The following is a 19,222-nucleotide window of genomic DNA, read 5'->3' on the forward strand; positions in this document are numbered from 1 at the left end:
TTTTAAAAAAGACATTTGAGGCCCCCGAGAAGATTTTACATAAAAAAAAGACATTTGGCGCCCCCGAGAAAGTTTTACATTTTTAAAAAAGACAGTTGGAATCCACAAGGTTTCACATTCCTTAAAAAAATACATTAGGGGCCCCCGAGAAGGTTTTACATTTTCAAAAAAGACAGTTGGAACCCCTGAGAAGGTTTCATATTTTTTAAAAAAGACATTTGGCGCCCTTGAGAAGGTTTTACATTTTTTTACATTAAAAAAAAAGAGAGTTGGGACCCCCGTGAAGGTTTCACATTATAAAAAACACATTTGGGGGCCCCGAGAAGGTTTTATATTTTTAAAAAAGACAATTGGGACCCCCGAGAAGGTTTCACATTCCTTACAAAAAATACATTTGGGGCCCCCGAGAAGGTTTTACGTTTTTAAAAAAGACAGTTGGTACTCCCGAGAAAGTTTTACATTTTTAAAAAAGACAGTTGGCAACCCCGACAAGGTTTCACATTCTTTAAAAAAATACATTTGGGGCCCATTTAAAAAAGACATTTGAGGCCCCCGAGAAGATTTTACATTGAAAAAAAAAAAGACATTTGGCGCTCCCGAGAACGTTTGACATTTTTAAAAAAGACAGTTGAGACCCCCGAGAAGGTTTCAGATTATAAAAGACACATTTGGGGCTCCCGAGAAGGTTTTACATTTTTAAAAAAGACAATTGGGACCCCCGATAAGGTTTCGCATTCCTTAAAAAAAGACATTTGGGCCCCCCGAGAAGGTTTTACATTTTTAAAAAAGACAGTTGGAATCCCTGAGAAGGTTTCATATTTAAAAAAAAAAAGACATTTGGCGCCCTTGAGAAGGTTTTACATTTTTTTACATACAAAAAAAAAGAGAGTTGGGACCCCCGAGAAGGTTTCACATTATAAAAAATACATTTGGGGCCCCCGAGAAGGTTTCACATTCCTTATAAAAAATACATTTGGGGCCCTCGGGAAGGTTTTACGTTTTTAAAAAAGACAGTTGGTACCCCCGAGAAGGTTTTACATTTTTAAAAAAGACAGTTGGGATCCCCGACAAGGTTTCACATTCCTTAAAAAAATACATTTGGGGCCCATTTAAAAAAGACATTTGAGGCCCCCGAGAAGATTTTACATTGAAAAAAAAAAAAAGACATCTGGCGCTCCCGAGAAGGTTTTACATTTTTAAAAAAGACAGTTGGGACCCCCGAGAAGGTTTCAGATTATAAAAGACACATTTGGGGCTCCCGAGAAAGTTTTATAGTTTTAAAAAAGACAGTTAGAACCCCTGAGAAGGTTTCATATTAAAAAAAAAGACATTTGGCGCCCTTGAGAAAGTCTTACATTTTTTACATACAAAAAAAAAGAGTGAGTTGGGACCCCCGAGAAGGTTTCACATTATAAAAAACACATTTGCGGTCCCCGAGAAAGTTTTACATATTTAAAAAAAGACAATTGGGACTCCCGATAAGGTTTCACATTCCTTAAAAAAATACATTTGGGGCCCCCGAGACGGTTTTACGTTTTAAAAAAAGACAGTTGGTACCCCCGAGAAGATTTCACATTTAAAAAAGACATTTGAGGCCCCCGAGAAGATATTACATTGAAAAAAAAAAAAGACATTTGGCGGTCCCGAGAAGGTTTTACATTTTTAAAAAAGACAGTTGGGACCCCCGAGAAGGTTTCAGATTATAAAAGACACATTTGGGGCTCCCGAGAAGGTTTTACATTTTTAAAAAAGACAGTTGGAACCCCTAAGAAGGTTTCATATTTTTAAAAAAAGACATTTAGCGCCCTTGAGAACGTTTTACATTTTTAAATAAAGAGGGGCATATATAAGAGTTAAATCAAGTAAACATAGAATTCTTTGAAATGACGTCATCAAATTGTTGGTAGGGATGATTAGCAAAATTTTGGTTACCATTTAACCATGTACATGATATTTCTAATATATACTAAGTGACATGGAAAGCAGAACACCCAGTAATAGTAAGAATATTTTAATAATTTTTTGTATAAATTTGTATTAGTGTAAGATAAATAAATGATCAGTTTTTCTGCCGTATCCGTAGTAGTAGTACTTGTCAAGATGAGACTGATTTTGGCAAATCACATATTCGCTACAAAAATAAAGGGTGGGTGAGCGGGGTTAGTATCTGCCACGATAATTAAGACGATCTCTACTGAAAAAATAATTAAAAAACGGGAGTTTTTTTCCTCCGAACACTTCAAAAATTAGCCATTGTTTATGAATTTAGATTTGTAGAAGTTATTTTCGGTTCCATTTCTTCGAAAATTCCAACAATTTTACCAGAAATGATCAAATGAAAAAATGTCAATTTCCGAGGCAAAAACTCAGTATCAAACAAAATTTTTCAAAAATTTCTGTTTTTTTAAATAAAAAAATTCTTTGAGTATTTTTAACCAACTTTTCAAAACTCTCAAATTTTCAGTACCTTTCTCCGCCGTATACATTTTTTTAGCGTTTTTCGAGCATGGATCGGAAATTACTCAGACATTTTCTTGTAGATTTCAACTGGTTCTTGTAGATTACAACTTTTGAGTTTCATATTATTATCTTCAAAATTCCAAATCATTTTTCCAAAAATGATAAAATGAAAAATGACAATTTTCAAGATGTATATTTGAAAAATTTCATGAATCACTTCAAATTTTGATCATTTACTTCTATTGCCGTATTAACCACGTATATCAAAAATTATAAAAAAAATGCTTACTATTACTGGGTGTTCTGATTTTCATATCACTGAGTATACATACATACAAAATTTAACAACAATCGGTAGAGCAGTTTAGAAGATTACGTGTCTAATAAAAGTGGATACAGACACCAGACAGACAGACAAACCGACAGAAACAGTAGACTATTTTTTTGTACTCTAGGGATCATGAAACGTCGAGAAAATATAAAAGTGGCCATTCGTCCGATGGACTCGATTACTGTACTTCCTTAGCTAACGCTCGAGAAGTAAAAAGATGACTAAAAGGGAAAAAAGGCAACAAAATGTAATAAGAAACGCACAAAAGATATTAAAAAAAAGGTTATAAAAAAATTGAAGGAAAAAAATAATATAGGTAATGTACATTTAATTTTCCGACAAAAAACACGATAAAAAAGGTGCTTAAAAAAACAAGACGACAAAAAAAAGAGAACATACCAAGGGGGCGACCAAAAATAGCGACAAAAAAACACAAAAAATTCGATAACCAAAAGGGCAAAAAGGCAATTTTATTAATGCGAATAAAAGTTCATAAAAATGCGATAAAACGTCGATAACGATAAAAGTTGATGTAGGTAATGCACATTTAATTTTCCAGAAAGCACCCAGAATATGAGAAAATTGTGACAAAAAGTCTATAAAAAAATACTATAAGAAAAGTCAATAAGAACCGCGACAAAAATACTCAAAAAAGACGATTATTAAAATCACTGCAAAAAACTAAAAGGGCAAAAAAGGTGACAAAAAAGTCCACAAAAATGCGACAAAATAAGGTTCATAAAAACGCTACAAATTACTAAAAAGAGATTAAAAAAGAGGCAAAAAATACTTAAAAAAAGATTATTAAAAATGAAATAAAAAATAATGTGTGTATGGTTACTTTTCCAGAAAACATACAGAAAACAAATTAAAAAATGCGATAAAAAAAGTGATAAAAAAGGACCAAAAACGGCGACCTAAAAAAAATAAAAAATGAAGAACAAAACAACAAAAAAAAAAAGACCAAAAAATTGGTCGAAGGTAATTTCAACAGAACTTTCCTCGCCTCTGAAGTGCAGCCAAATAAATCCCACTTTTTCGAAAAATTTAATTTTGTTTTTGCAATTTTGATTTTCTCATATCCTCTATAAAGTAAAATTTAGTGCTGTAAATAATGATCCCACAGCTTTTTTGACTCGAATTTTTCAGTTCTTCAATTACCCATTTTTTTGTTTCATTTTTTCGAATTGAGTTTCTCGAGTTTACAATTTTTAATTTTTCCAATTTCAATTTTTCGTTTCAGTTTTTTATGTTCTTTATTTTTACAATTTTTCGATGTTCTGATTTTATAATTTTTCGTTTTTTCAATTTTTCGTTTCGTCAATTTCATTTCTTCGGATTTTCGAAAAAAAAAAAAAACTAGAAAATACAAGTTATTCTACGTGGCTTACATTAGCAGTTATAGTCCAAAATTATTGAATAATATAATTGAGACTATGTTTTTTATTATAATATCTCTTGTTCTTTGTGCCAAAAAATTGTTGAATGAAAACTATGTACATAAAGAAAAAAAATAATAAAGATTAAGCCCCACCCACCCGCCCCGATGTCAACTGTGATGAGTTTTTCATTCCAAATCAGATCGAGAGGCGGAGTTTAACTGTAACATTAAAATTTCTCTTCAAAATTTTACCCTTTAAAAAACATATTTCGTATGGTAATTCCTTGTACAGAAATGAGGATTTTGCAACTAAGGTCCACGGTGAATACAAGATTCATCACAATTGGGAAGGGGTGGGTGAGGGGGCTTATATTTTGTCCATTTTTTCTTAATATCGAAGTCTTTCTTCCCAGCAAGAAATTGAAAACATGTTAAATATCCATTGTTGTTGAAAGAAAACTCTATATATAAAAAAAAAAGATAAATCCCACCCACCCGCCCCGATCTCAATTGCAATGAATTTTTTATTCGTTTTTAGACCGAGGGGCGGAATTTAATTGTAACATCAATATTTCTCTAAAAAAAATACCATTTTCAACATCTTTTAAGTTTCTTGTTGTGAAAAGAAGGCCACCGGTATCATAAAAAAGGCAAACAAATCTGTCAAATTAAACAAAGCATAATCAGGTCATTATAAGTACGGTAAAAACGGGCGTTACAAATCGAATACCTGCAAAATCAAAAAAACGAAATATGTATTGTAAAATACGAAATACTGGAAATTAAAAAATTTGAAAAAACGGATAATTGAGAAATCCAAAAATTGCAAAATTTGAAAACTTGAAAATTGGAAAATAGCCAAAAACACTAACAATACAATTACAAAAAGGGCAAAAAGTTAATAAAAATGCGATAAATCGTCCATAACGACAAAAATTAATGTAGGTAATGTATATTTAATTTTCCAAAAAGCAGCATACGAGAAAACCGCGACAAAATGACAATAAAGGACCAAAAAAACGCGCAAAAAAACACAAAAATAAAACAACCACATAAAGATCAACATAGAAAGTCCATAGGAAACGCGACAAAAATAGTAAAAAAGGCGATTATTAAATAATGAGACAAAAATACGATAATAACCACGATAAAAAAGGTGTTTAAAAAAGGGGACAAAAAACGACCAAAAAGCGACAAAGAAACCACTGCAAAAAACATAAAAGCAAAATGGCAAAAAAGTAATGAAAAAGGTGCTAAAGAAAAGCAACAAAATACTCCACAATTATACAAATAACAGATGAATCCTCAAAAATTGTATTTTAGGGCCCAAAAAGCGACTAAAGAGATAAAAAAATGAACATTAAACAACAAAAAGACAAACAACGTAAAAAAAAGATAAAAAAATAGAACGAAAAAGGACAAGAAAAAGCCAAAAATGTGACAAAGATAGCTACAAAAAAGCCAATAAAAATGCGACAAAAAACTAGACAAAAAAAGGTGATAAAAATGGGAACAAAAAAAACTACTAAAAAAAAGCCAATAAAAAATAACCAAGACACAAAAAATACCAAATAAGGGACAAAAATGAGAAAAAAAAAATTAGACAAAAATATGAAATACACCGCAGATGTATGGATTTAGCCTGCAAAATTTTAAGATGATGTCATTAAATTGTTATTTTTTATCATCAATACAATATTCCAAAAATATGTATAAAATTTCGCAAGAAAATAAAATACTTTTTCGTAATTTAGGGATTATGAAACGTCGACAAAACTTGAAATTAACCATTCGTCAAATGGACTCCATTACGAGGAGAGTGGAAATACCATATGATCGAAAAAAACCTCCTCCAGTAGGCCGTGCAATTTATATTTAAAGTCATCATGTTGGCATTGCAGCTATTTGACGCTTTATTTGACAGTTATTTAACAGCATCTGTCAAACTGCACAAGGAACGTGTTGGTGTTGCCAACATTATTACTTTAAAAATAAATTGCACGGCCTACTAGACGAGCTTCATTGCGGAACAGAGGATAAATTAGTCCAAGTTCCAAAGTAACAGGTTCGTTAGTTAACGAACTTATTTATTTAATTTACTTGTCAAAGAATCTATGTTTCACAAAAAAATAAGTAGTTCTATTTTGAAGAAAATTTTAAATTTCTGCAATAAAGTCGAGAAATGGGAAAATCAAAAAATAGAAAAATTGAACATCTAAAATTTAAAAAATCGAAAAATTGATGAATTGAGAAATGGAAAAATCGAAATATTGAAAAATCTAAAATATAAAAATTGAGGAATCGAAATCTGTACTGAAAAATCCCAAAACTGAAATATCGAAGAACTGATAAATCAAAAAATAAAAAAAAAAGAAAACTGAAGAATCGGAAGTTTTAAAAATCCCAAAATTGAAACAAATTGAGAAATCGAAAACCAGAAAAATGAATAATTCAAAAACTGGAAAACTGAGAAGTGGAAAAAACGAAATATCGAAAACTCAAAAAATAGAAAAATTGAAAAGTCGAAAACTCAAAAAATTGAAAAATTGTCAAACTGAAATATTGGAAAATTGAGAAATCGAAAAATATAGAGACACTGAACATTTGAAATTTTGAAAAATAGAAAAACTGAAGAATCGAGACATCGAAAAGTCGAAACATCCAAAAATCGGGAATTGAGAAAATAAAAAATCGAAAAGTCGAAAACTCGAAAAAATGAAAATTTAGAAACGCCAAAAATTGAAAAATCGAAAAACTGAAGAAGTAAAAAACTGGAAAATCAAGAAGGTGAAATCGAAAAGTCGAGAAATGGGAAAATCAAAAGAAAAATCTAAAACTGAAATATGGGAAAATTGAGTAATCGAAAAATTAAAAAATCGACAAATCAAAAATTCGAAAATGTATCCCAAAACTGAAATATCGAAGAACTGATAAATCAAAAAATTAAAAAAAAAGAAAACTGAAGAATCGGAAGTTTTAAAAATTCCAAAATTGAAACAAATTGAGAAATCGAAAACCAGAAAAATTGAATAATTCAAAAACTGGAAAACTGAGAAGTCGAAAAAACGAAATATCAAAAACTCAAAAAATAGAAAAATTGAAAAGTCGAAAACTCGCAAAAACTGAAAAATTGTCAAACTGAAATATTGGAAAATTGAGAAATCGAAAAATATAGACACTGAACATTTGAAATTTTGAAAAATAGAAAAACTGAAGAATCGAGACATCGAAAAGTCGAAAAATTCAAAATTTAAAAAAATTGGAAAGTTGAATGAAAAGCCAGAAAAATCGAAACATCCAAAAATCGAGAATTGAGAAAATAAAAAATCGAAAAGTCGAAAACTCGAAAAAGTGAAAATTTAGAAACGCCAAAAATTGAAAAATCGAAAAACTGAAGAAGTAAAAAACTGGAAAATCAAGAAGGTGAAATCGAAAAGTCGAGAAATGGGAAAATCAAAAGAAAAATCTAAAACTGAAATATGGGAAAATTCAGTAATCGACAAATCAAAAATTCGAAAAACCGAAAAACTGAAACATCTGAAAGTTAAAAACCCGAAAAATTGAAAAATTGAAGACCGAAAAATAGAAAATCGAGAAATTGAAAAATCTAAAACACAAAAAATTGAAGAATCGAGAGGTTAAAAATCCCAAAACTGAAGAATTGGGAAACCGCAAAATCGAAATTCTAAAATATCGAGAAATTGAAAAACAGAAAAACCCGAATTTATATTTAAAGTCATCATGTTGGCATTGCAGCTATTTAACCCTATATTTGACAGTTATTTACCCGCATCTGTCAAACTGCACTAGGAACGTGTTGGTGTTGCCAACATTATTATTTTAAAAACTAGCTGACCCCGTGAACTTCGTTTCACCTACAATTTAATTATGAATCTGCAAAACCGAATGCTTTGAAATCTTGCAGATGTTTTAAACATATGATAAGCATAATAAATTTTTATTCAAAATAATACTTACTTCCTCCAAAAAATTGATGACGTCAGCCCACAATTTTGACAAATGAATCCTATCTAAAATGTCCAAAATAGGATGAGACTATACTTGTGATTTCCATTCATAATTTTTGGTTTTGCTTATAGGGGGTGTCTCAAAAAAGTTCATCACTGAGTCAATTTATTTTATTGATTGAATCAAGAATTGCAAAACTGAATTTTGAAATATTGCAGACGTTTTGAAGTTACTGTTTGACATGGTAGGTTTTTAATCAAAATATATCTGTTTATCAAGCCTAAAAACTTGATGACGTCATCTCAAGATTTTGCCGAACAAATCCTATCTAAAATGTGCAAAACATCATCAGTATATTTTCGTAATTTATCATTGCATGCATATTTTTTAGATTTGCTTTTACAGTGACTCAAAAAATATATGGATCAGTCAATTTATTTTAGTGAATAACTCAAGAGTTGCAAAAATGAATACTTTGAGATCTTGCAGACGTTTTAAAGTTATTGTAAGCATGGTAAATTTTTAAGAATATTTATTTATTCCCCCCAAAAAAATAGATGGAACGGCCCACTCGATTTTCACAGGTAATTTTGGGAATTCAATACAGTTATTTTTAGTATTACATTGCACCAATCCAAGGTGGTACACGTGTTGATCGTAAATGTTGATTAGGTCATCACAAAATTGTGTGAAGAAAAGACTCAACTCGAAAATGCTGAATATGTTTCATTACACTTTTGGTGCGAAGGACGTTCTGTCGAAACAACGTTCGATCAAATTTTTGACAATGGTTGATATAAATAAAACTCAGTAGATGCTCATACTCTAAATACGAAGTGTCTACTCGAATATCAAATCAAAATATTTCTAGTTTTTCTAGATGATGCTAATACTTCAGTAGGTAACAGTTGATGCTCAAGTAGTATCTCGATACAAGAAAAACGGAAAACAGTGACAGTGTTCAACCATCAAGGCAAAAATCGAGTCACCAAAATATAAGTTAGTATGGGGTAGACACCTTGAGTTGGGAATCTCTATGATCAGTGTTAGAAAGAACGCACTGCACAATTTATGCATAAATAAAAGCTAATTATATTACGACTTCAGTTTTAATTTATCGAATTCCGTGATTCCTTCACTCGACAATGTTTAAATTTTGGGAAAATTTTCGAAACGATTGAAGTCGGTTGATCAAAGCTATACATTTGCATGATATAAATTAATAAATTTTAAACATAATTAATATCACTTATAATGTTTAAATATGATAAGCATAAATATATATGATAATTAAACCGAAACTCGTTCTAAAAGCCCGAAATTATTAAAAACAAATCAATTTGTTTAAACATTGTTAAATTATCCCCGAAAATGTGCATTTTCCCGGCCAAAATATGAAAAATAATTTTTGCAATCTCATCGTGACGTACGATGACGTCACTGTCACCTGAGCTACCTGTCCGAAGGTCACGTTTCGCGGTCCTTTGTGTTCAGTATTAATTTCTGTTTGATGGCGGCAAGATCGTCGCTTCATTTTGGCGTAAAAGTGGGGCGTTTTAGCGAATTTCTACTTTATTATTAATAAATATTGCGGAAAGTATGTTGTGTTAGTGTTGTGAACACGAACGAAAATGGATATTTTTCCGAAAAGGACCGAAAACAGGGTAAGTACGATTTCAGTTTTAATTTATTGGGTTCGGTGATTCGTTTACTCGACAATGTGGGAATATTTTGGAAACGATTGAAACTGGTTGATCAAAGCTATACATTTTCACGATATAAATCAATAAATTTTAAACATAATTATTATCATTTATAATGTTTAAATATGATGAGCATCAATATACGATAATTAAACCGAAACTCGTTTTCCTACAAACCCGAATTTATTAAAAACAAATCAATTTGTTTAAACAGTGTTAAATTATCCCCGAAAATGCCCATTTTCTCGGTCAAAATATGAAAAATAAATTTTGCAGTGTCATGCTGACGTACGATGACGTCAATGTCACGTGAGCTACCTGTATAAAGGTCACGTTTTGCGGTCCTTTGTGTTCAGTATTAATTTCTGTTTGATGGCGGCAAGATCGTCGCTTCATTTTGGCGTAAAAGTGGAGCGTTTTAGCGAATTTCTACTTTATTATTAATAAATATTCGGAAAATATGTTGTGTTAGTGCTGTGAACGCGAACGAAAATGGATATTTTTCCGAAAAGGACCAAAAACGAGGTAAGTACGACTTCAGTTTTAATTTATCGGATTCCGTGATTCGTTTATTCGACAATGTTTAAGTTTTGGAAAAATTTTCGAAACGATTGAAGTTGGTGGGTCAAAGCTATACATTTTCGCGATATAATTAAATAAAATTTAAACATAATTAATATAATTCATAATGTTTAAATATGATAACTATTAATATATGATAATTAAACCGAAAACCATTTTCCTAAAAACACGAGGTTAGCAAAAACGAATTAGTTTGTTTAAACATTGTTAAATTAGCCCCGAAAATGTACAATGTACAAAGGTCACATTTTTCGGTCCTCTGCGTTTACTTTTGATTTTGGTTTGGTGGTAGCAACATCAGAGTCCGTTTTGGCTTAAAAGTAGGGCTCTTTTCACGAATTTCTAATTTATTAGTAACAAATAATAGTGAAAATGTGTTGTATTAGTACTGTGAACACGAACGAAAATGGATATTTTTCTGAAAAGGACCGAAAACAGGTTAAGTTCGAGTTCAGTTTTAATTTATCGGATTCCGTGATTCGTTCGGTCGACTATGTTTAAATTTTGGGAAAATTTTCTAAACGATTGAAATCAGTTGATCAAAGCTATACATTTTCACGATATAAATAAATAAATTTTAAACATAATTAATATCATTTATAATGTTTAAATATGATAAGCATAAATATATATATTAATTAAACCGAAACACGTTGTCCTAAAAGCCCGAAATTATTAAAAACAAATCAATTTGTTTAAACGTTGTTAAATTATCCCCGAAAATGTGCATTTTCCCGGTCAAAATATGAAAAATAATTTTTGCAGTCTCATGGTGACGTACGATGACGTCAATGTCGCGTGAGCTACCTGTATAAAGGTCACGTTTTACGATCCTTTCTGTTCAGTATTAATTTCTGTTTGATGGCGGCAAGATCGTCGCGTCATTTTGGCGTAAAAGTCAGGGCCTAAATTAATGTGCACTTCTACACATATTGTGCAGTTCAAAAATGCATTTGTGCAGCTGGAAATTGCAATTTGTGCAGAAACTTTTTCACATTATTAATACATATTTTTACTTCCCGAGCGTAAGTTAATAGTACTACCAGTAGTAGTAGTATAGAGGACAGAAGGGGGATTAAAGGTGATTGTGCAGTTGTGCAGTTGGAAATTTTCCTTAATTTAGGCACTGGTAAAAGTGGAGCGTTTTAGCGAATTTCAATTTTATTGTTAATACATATTAAGGAAAATTTGTTGTGTTAAGTGCTGTGAACACGGACGAAAATGAATATTTTTCCGAAAAAGACCGAAAACAGGGTAAGTACGACTTCAGTTTTAATTTATCGGATTCCGTGATTCGTTTGGTCGACAATGTTTACATTTTGGATATATTTTCGAAACGATTGAAGTTGGTGGGTCAAAGCTATACATTTTCGCGATATAATTAAATAAAATTTAAACATAATTAATAGAATTCATAATGTTCAAATATGATAACTATCAATATATGATAATTAAACCGAAATCCATCTTCCTAAGAATACGAGGTTAGCAAAAACAAATTAATTTGTTTAAACATTGTTAAATTAACCCCGAAAATGTACAATTTCTGATCTAAAATATGAAAAATAATTTTTGCAATCTCATCGTGACGTACAATGACGTCACTGTCACGTGAGCTGATAAACGGTCAATTTTTCCATCCTCTGTGTTGAGTTTTGATTCCGGTCTGGTAGCAGCAACACTGGATCTCCGTTTTGGCTTAAAATAGCACGTGTTCGCGAATTTCTAATTTATTGTTAATAAATATTAGCGAAGATGTTTTGTGTTACGTGCTGTGAACACGAAGGAAAGTGGATATTTTTCCAAAAATGCCCGATTTTTTTTTAAATATGTTGTTAATAACATGCATTCAGGACTGATAAAGTACGGCTTTGGAATATACAAAGTGCAGCGTTCATAATTCACAAAATACGGTGTCCTTCACCCATGCTATCAAACCCTAGTCCTCTCTTTTAATGGCAAGACGCACTCCAGACCTCCTCGTATTGTTTGGTTCTTGCTGGACAACAGCAACGAGCGAGCAAAGTCATCGCTCTTTGTTGGCAAACGTGGAGAAATTTGTATATTGTAACTTTTGTAATTGAAGCATTTTGTACTGTATATTGTATGTGTTACTAACTTAACTTGGGTCTTGCCAATTTAGCTCCAGTGGTGCAAATGCTTTGTTTTCACGGTGCATTTGCTTGGGTTTTAATTTTGCAACAGTGCATTCTTTGGTTCCGAGACTGAATTCTCCATGTCGTCAGACGCTTTGGCCTGGGGGGTTCTTTTGGCCCTTAGATGCTGGGTTGCATCGTTCTTTGAGAATGAGGTAAGACGACCTTGGATTTATGCGGCTGCGTTCTCCCTTGGGCGTGTGAGCGCTGCGACCAATAGATTTCGTCCCGAGTTCCATCGGTGTGCTTGCTTGGGTTTTCATTTTGCAACATTCTCAATTTTTGGTGCAATTTCTTCCGATGGTGTATTGGGTACTAACTTTGCATTTGTATTGTATCTGAATTGTATCTGTATCTGTAGTGTATTCTGTATTGTAGCTAGATTGTAGGTACCTGTATTGTATTTCCGTTGTATTGTACTGTATAACGTTCTATCCCTCATTAACAATTCCTAGCCCTCTCCTTCCCTAGCGAGATCTGCTCCAGACCTTCCCGTGGTTCTTGCTGAGCATCAACTATCGAGGACAGAAAATTCAAATTCAAAACCAGCAAAGTTTCACAAAAATCATGAAAATCGCTCGTTGGTGGCCAACGTGGAGCAAAAGAGACTTTTCTAACTCAACTAACTTTGTTAACTCTATATTCTTAAGGAAACAAAAATATAAATATATTACATTTAATTTATCATTTATAAGGACAAATAGTCATTTGGCACGCCGATGCTCATTTTTAGATTAAATGCTCACAAAACGCGTAAATGTTCAATTTGTGTCCGGGGAGATACAATGTTTGCAAGTAGATACACAGTACATCGGGTAGATGCTCAGGTAATAATGAAGTAGGTATTTCGTACTTCGAATATGAGTATCTACTCAGTTTTATTCATACCGTCCAATGTCTTGCTTCAATGTTTGATTATGATGTTGATTATGAGCACAACGCTGATCAACTGATTGACTTTGATTGACTTCGTGGACTTATGTCAGCTTGTCGTCTTCTCGGCATTGTAATGAACTTCATAAAACGACACAGAATTATTTTCACAGTCAATCAAATCTGTAAATTTTGTCTTGAGAATTTTAAAATATTGAAAACTTCAAATTAAATCCTCGAATAACGGTAAAGTTTGAAGTTTTGTCGAAACCAACAAACTGAACATAGGTAAATAGAATGGCAGATCAAAATTAATAAGACACTTTCGCAATGCGTAACTAAATTCACTTTAACTAAGACTTTTCTTAAAATAAACGACGTTTTTTTTACGAAAAAACAAAGAACGATTTGAAATGCAATAATACTTTTTTCACAATCGCACGGAAGAGATAGTTTTGTATGACACGTCAGTTGGGCGACAGATCCGTCAGGAACGCCAACTATTCAAATTCATTCGAAGTGGCGATTCCCATGCAAAATTTTTAATTTTTTTTTATCTTTTAGCCGTCTCATTTTTTATAAATTTTCTTACATATAAACCTTGTCCTGACAATAAGGAACACGTAAAAAAAAGAATCGCAGCCGTTCTGAAGTTATGAGCGTACATACATTTCAGCGATTCATTTTTATTAATATAGATAAATTGCGCGGCCTACTAGACGAACTTTTTTTCGATCATATGGCACTTCGAGAAGAATACACCAATAAAACGCCGCAGTAAACGTAATAACGTCACACAGATGGTAACTAACAGTGAAAAGTTGGAAAATTACAAAAAAATTAATAGCTTTTTCAAAAGATAAATTAGTCCAAGTTTCAAAGTAGCAGGTTCGTTAGTTTACGAACTTCTTTATTTAATTTACTTGTCAAAGAAGAGAGACACAACATCGACGGCTATCTTTCACAAAAAATAAATATTGAAGAAAATTTTAAGTTTCTGCAATAATTTCCCTCTCGTTTTATTCGAGTCATTAAAATCCCCCAAATAGGTACGGAAGACCGCGCTTTCGAGTATTGACGTTTTTCATGAACGCCACAAAAACCGTTAAATACGACAACTACATAAGTAGAGCGGCACTTGTCCACAAAAAACAACTCAATAGCGCTTATTCACTTGAAACATTTTTTGCCCAACTCCCTCATTACCTACACAACGTCCTATTGATTTTCCCATTGTAACCCATGGTCATTGACTTACATTGATCCGTTGCCGTTGACGTTTTGCCAAAAAAATGTGGGTTACTATACTGATAAGTCAAAGAACCCCAACACAAACAACCAAAGCCCATTACCTTATTAACCGCAACGAATAAAACTTACATTACTTTCGTTGTCAAGATTAATCCCACACACCGGACACGCGTGTGTGGCGGGACTCGCCGGAGACAGCACGTCTCTGTGCTCAATATTGACATGCAGCTCCAAATCCGGAGCCGAATTGAACGACTTCACACACAGCGGACACGCGAAGACCTCGCCGGTCGTCCCCCCGACGGACGGCGACGTCAGATCGAAGTGTCTCCTGGAAGTCCAAAATTACGCGGGACCCCAAACCGAACGGTCGTACCTATTCACGTGCTCCTCCAACTCATTCGGACTCGTACTCGTGTAGCTGCACATCGGACACTGCAGCTTCGGCGCGGAACTCTTCAACTTCAAGGCTAGACTGGACCGCAGGGGCGAGCCCTGACCGTGGCTGGAATTCTTCGGACTCAATTCGCCGCCCCCGTTCACTTTCGGGGACAAGTTAATGTTATTAATGTTACTCTTACTGCCGCTATTGATGTTGTTGACGTGGTTGGAGTGGCCGGGTAGAGACGGGACGTTCCAGTTGTGGCTGCTCTCCCCGTTGATGCCGTTGTACTCGCTGCAAGCAAACCGGGTAGAGAACGCGGGTCGCCTCGGGGGGCCTACCTCGGACTGACGTCGTCGATGAAGGTCATGTTGGACTCCGACTCGGGGGTCAGGTAGTCCAAGTGGGCCTGGTTGACGTGCAGGATGAGCTCGGCGGGCGAAACCGCCGACAGTTCGCAAAAGGGGCACACGGCATTGCCGTCCACGTGCGCTGTGCGTGTGTGGGTCCTGAATTCGTCCTCGCTCAGCCCCTCCAAGCCGCAGATCTCGCAGGAATAGAAGAAATCAGGGATGTTGCTCGCCATCCTGTCTGTGCGAAAATTTTGAGGTTATTTTGGCGGCGGACGCGGAAACTCGCGGGGATTGTAGCTGAAACGGCGGATTTGCGTGTGAGTGTGTGTTGTCAGCCCCCTTACCTGCTTTCCCTGCGATTCTACCCCGATTTTCCGACCCTTACCACTCATTTGACAGTTTGATTAGTGACCTACTTCTGCAACCCGCATAGCAAATCTGCATAATGGATTGCCTACGTTGGTACGATTGCCCCACCACAAGATGAAGGAAAGGTGGATTTTGATGACCTTTATAACCTCTACACCGACAAATCGTAAATATTCGCTGTGATTTTACTCAAATACGCTCACTTACAAGTCATTTTCTGGTGACACTTTAACGCGGCGGGTCGCAGTGAAGGTACAACGATGACTGACACCAAGGAAAAAACGATGCCAAAATACGTAAAGTTCCTCTTCGGGGGCTCGGCGGGGTAAGTCTCGCTTATTTCGGGGCTAATTTTACCAAAATCGGCCCAAAATTCACTTTTAGTGACATCAAGTTGGCACTACCAACCCGCCATTTTTGAATTTCAGCATGGGGGCCACTCTGTTCGTGCAGCCGTTGGACTTGGTCAAAAACCGGATGCAACTGGCGGCCACGCAACAAGAACGAGCCACGAGTGTCCAAGTTATTAAAAAAATCATCACGAATGAGGGGGTTACGGCCATGTATACGGGGCTGTCAGCGGGATTGCTCCGGCAAGCCACTTACACAACGACGCGACTGGGGGTTTACTCGTGGCTGTTCGAGACGTTCTCACAGGAAGGCAAGCCCCCGAGCTTCCTGGCCAAAGCGGCCTTGGGGATGGCAGCCGGAATGGTCGGAGCGTTCGTAGGTACTCGCTCCCTCTAAACACCAATTGTTTGCTAACTTCGCCCCCTAGGCACCCCTGCCGAAGTGTCGCTCATTCGCATGACCGCCGACGGGCGCCTCCCCGCCAACGAAAGACGCAACTACAAAAACGTCTTCGATGCGCTTTTGAGGATAACGAAGGAGGAAGGGCTGCTCACGCTATGGAGGGGCGCCATACCCACCATGGGTCGCGCCATGGTAGTGAACGCGGCCCAACTCGCCACATATTCCCAAGCCAAACAAATACTTTTAAACACAGGGTTCTTTAGGGACGGGATTTTGCTGCATTTCTGCGCCTCCATGATTTCCGGGTTGGTGACAACAGCGGCTTCCATGCCGGTGGATATCGCCAAAACTAGGTACGTCATGGCCTGAACTCACCCATCAAACTAAAACCACCGTTTCAGGATCCAGAACATGAAAACCATCGATGGTAAGCCAGAGTATAAGGGCGCGGTGGATGTTCTAGTCAAAGTCGTGAAAAACGAAGGGCCGTTCGCGTTGTGGAAGGGCTTCACTCCATACTACTTCAGACTGGGGCCGCATACAGTCCTCACTTTTATTTTCCTGGAGCAGATGAATGGGGCGTACAATAGAATCGTACTAGGGAAGTCTGGAACAGGAGGGCAGTTATAGGAAGGGTTGAATGGGTGGAAATAACTACGCTTATCTATATATTTTTCCTTCATTTTATTTTATTTTTTTTTTAAGTAAGGTTTTATTTACATATCGCTGCACTTTAGTAATAATGCACAAAAAACGTCGCCAATAATGTGTCAGGTCATTATGTAATGGAATTTTTAAAATAAACTGGAACCTTGGCCAATTTTCGCCATTTCCTAGTCACGTGTATGTTAATTTTCCAGTGGGAATGGTGTAATGTGGACCATCAATAAAACAAAATTATTTAAAAACTGGTTGATTTTTTTATTTCGTGGAGTTAACAAATGATTTCGTAACAATTGTTGATCGACGTTACGTCATGTGATAAATATTTTTCCACAATGAGATAATAGGTATCAAATCACGAATTGGTGATAATAGTATTAATAAAAAGTAAACAAACAGTTTAGTTTTGATCACGAAATCAACTTATCGAGTTATCGATATCCTCATGGACGTACTCACTTAATTTTGATTTAACTAATGATTTACACATTCCGTGTAGTCCTAAATCAAAGTTTACTTTATTTTTAGACGAGTTACCAAGGCATAGTTTACAAATAATGTATTTTTTATTGGTTAAACGTGCACATATGCGAGTTTTACTATTGTTGTTATCAACAACAAAAACAAAATTAAAAATTGTTTAGAGAAATTAAATTAGAACAAATGCTGCATATGCAACCAATGATACACCGAACTCTAAGTCCGATTTAATTTCATCGCGATCTTGTTACCTTTGGAATCTTATTAAACGTCAAGAATTGCCAGTGGCGTAACCGGAAGGGTTTTTTGGGGTTCGCGTTGTGACTATATTTCTTTCAGTTTTGAGATTTCGACAGAACTTCCCTCGCCCTTGAATTAAACTACAACAAATCCCGCTTCTTTGGAAAATTCTAAAAAACTCTTGCGTATTTTGAAATCGGAATGTCAATAAATCGACAAATCAAAAAATTGAAAAATCGAAAATTAGAAACATCAAAAAATTGAGACACATTAAAAATTTGAAAAATTGAAGAACTGAAAAGTCAAGAAATTGAAAAATCTAGAATATAAACAATCGAAAAATTGAAGAAACGAAACGAAAATTAGTAAAATGGAAGAATCTAAAATTTATAAAGTCGAAAAATGTAAAAATTGAGGAATCGAAATATTTACTAAAAATCCCAAAATTGAAACTGCAAAAACCTGAATCGGAAAATTCAAAAACAGAGATTTAAAAAAATCGGGAAAATTGAAAAATCGAAAACCTGAGAATCTGAAAAATTGGAAAATCGAGAGGTCGAGAAATCTAAATACGTATCGAAAAGTTGGACAATAAATCAAAAAATAGCAAAAGACAAAAAATCGAAAATTAAAGAAATCGGAAAGTTGAAAAAGCAAAGCCTGAAAAATCGAAAAACTGAAGAAGTAAAAAACTAAAAAATCAAGAAGGTGAAATCGAAACATCGAAAAGTCGACAAATCAAAAAATAGAAAAATCTAAAACTGAAAAATCGTAAAACTAAATCTTGGAAAATTGAGAAATCGAAAAACTGAAGAACTGAAAAATAGAAAAATCGAGAAATCGAAATATGTACTGAGAAATCTCAAAACTGAAAATCGAAGAACTGATAAATCGAAAAATTAAAAAAAAAATGAAGAATTGAAAAATTTTAAAATCCCTAAACTGCAACTTCGAAAAATTGAGAAATCGAAATTCTAAAAAATGGAGAAATTGAAAAATTGAAAACCAGAAAAACTGAAAAGTCGAAAAAACGAAATATTGAAAAGTCAAAAAATATAGAAAGAAAAATCGAAAATTCGAAACACTGAAAAATCGTTACCTGAAATTTCCGAAAATTGAAAAATTGAAAAATAGACATTGAAAATTTGAAAATTTTAAAACTCGAAAAATGAGAAAATCAAAAAATCGAAAAGTCGAAAACTCGAAAAAGTGAAAATTTAGAAAGGCCAAAAATTTGAAAAATCGAAAAATTGAGAAATCAAAAATCTGAAGTAAT

The 19,222-nt window shown here is 34.3% G+C and overlaps 2 protein-coding genes across 2 annotated transcripts in view; one reads left to right on the forward strand and one right to left on the reverse strand.

Annotated features, from left to right (window-relative positions):
- LOC135123252 (zinc finger-containing ubiquitin peptidase 1-like) overlaps positions 1-15,884 on the reverse strand; it is a 36,716-nt gene extending 20,832 nt beyond the window's left edge. Inside the window, exons 1-4 of the mRNA XM_064047745.1 lie at positions 15,786-15,884; positions 15,430-15,679; positions 15,083-15,382; positions 14,836-15,037 (exon numbers count right to left, since the gene is read on the reverse strand). Of these exons, the coding sequence (XP_063903815.1) occupies positions 14,836-15,037; positions 15,083-15,382; positions 15,430-15,674 (747 nt within the window). The 5' untranslated portion in view covers positions 15,675-15,679; positions 15,786-15,884. The remainder of the gene's footprint in view (positions 1-14,835; positions 15,038-15,082; positions 15,383-15,429; positions 15,680-15,785) is intronic.
- Positions 15,885-15,941: 57 nt separating this feature from the next.
- LOC135123253 (mitochondrial 2-oxoglutarate/malate carrier protein) lies at positions 15,942-17,471 on the forward strand. Its single transcript, XM_064047746.1, has 4 exons — positions 15,942-16,135; positions 16,239-16,540; positions 16,589-16,916; positions 16,965-17,471. The coding sequence occupies exons 1-4, from the start codon at positions 16,071-16,073 to the stop codon at positions 17,191-17,193; spliced, it is 924 nt and encodes a 307-aa protein (XP_063903816.1). The 5' UTR covers positions 15,942-16,070; the 3' UTR covers positions 17,194-17,471.
- Positions 17,472-19,222: the final 1,751 nt, after the last annotated feature.

The sequence above is a fragment of the Zophobas morio genome, unplaced genomic scaffold, assembly GCF_036711695.1.
Source record: "Zophobas morio isolate AGI-343-1 ecotype UQ-CSIRO unplaced genomic scaffold, CSIRO_AGI_Zmor_V1 ptg000006l, whole genome shotgun sequence".
NCBI lineage: Eukaryota > Metazoa > Arthropoda > Insecta > Coleoptera > Tenebrionidae > Zophobas > Zophobas morio.

Bases quoted from the DNA above. Each gene is read 5' to 3' on its own strand.
- LOC135123253 (XM_064047746.1), top strand. From the start codon at position 16,071: ATGACTGACACCAAGGAAAAAACGATGCCAAAATACGTAAAGTTCCTC. The intron at 16,541-16,588 runs GTACTCGCTCCC...TTCGCCCCCTAG, and splicing joins AATGGTCGGAGCGTTCGTAG to GCACCCCTGCCGAAGTGTCG. The intron at 16,917-16,964 runs GTACGTCATGGC...CCACCGTTTCAG, and splicing joins GTGGATATCGCCAAAACTAG to GATCCAGAACATGAAAACCA.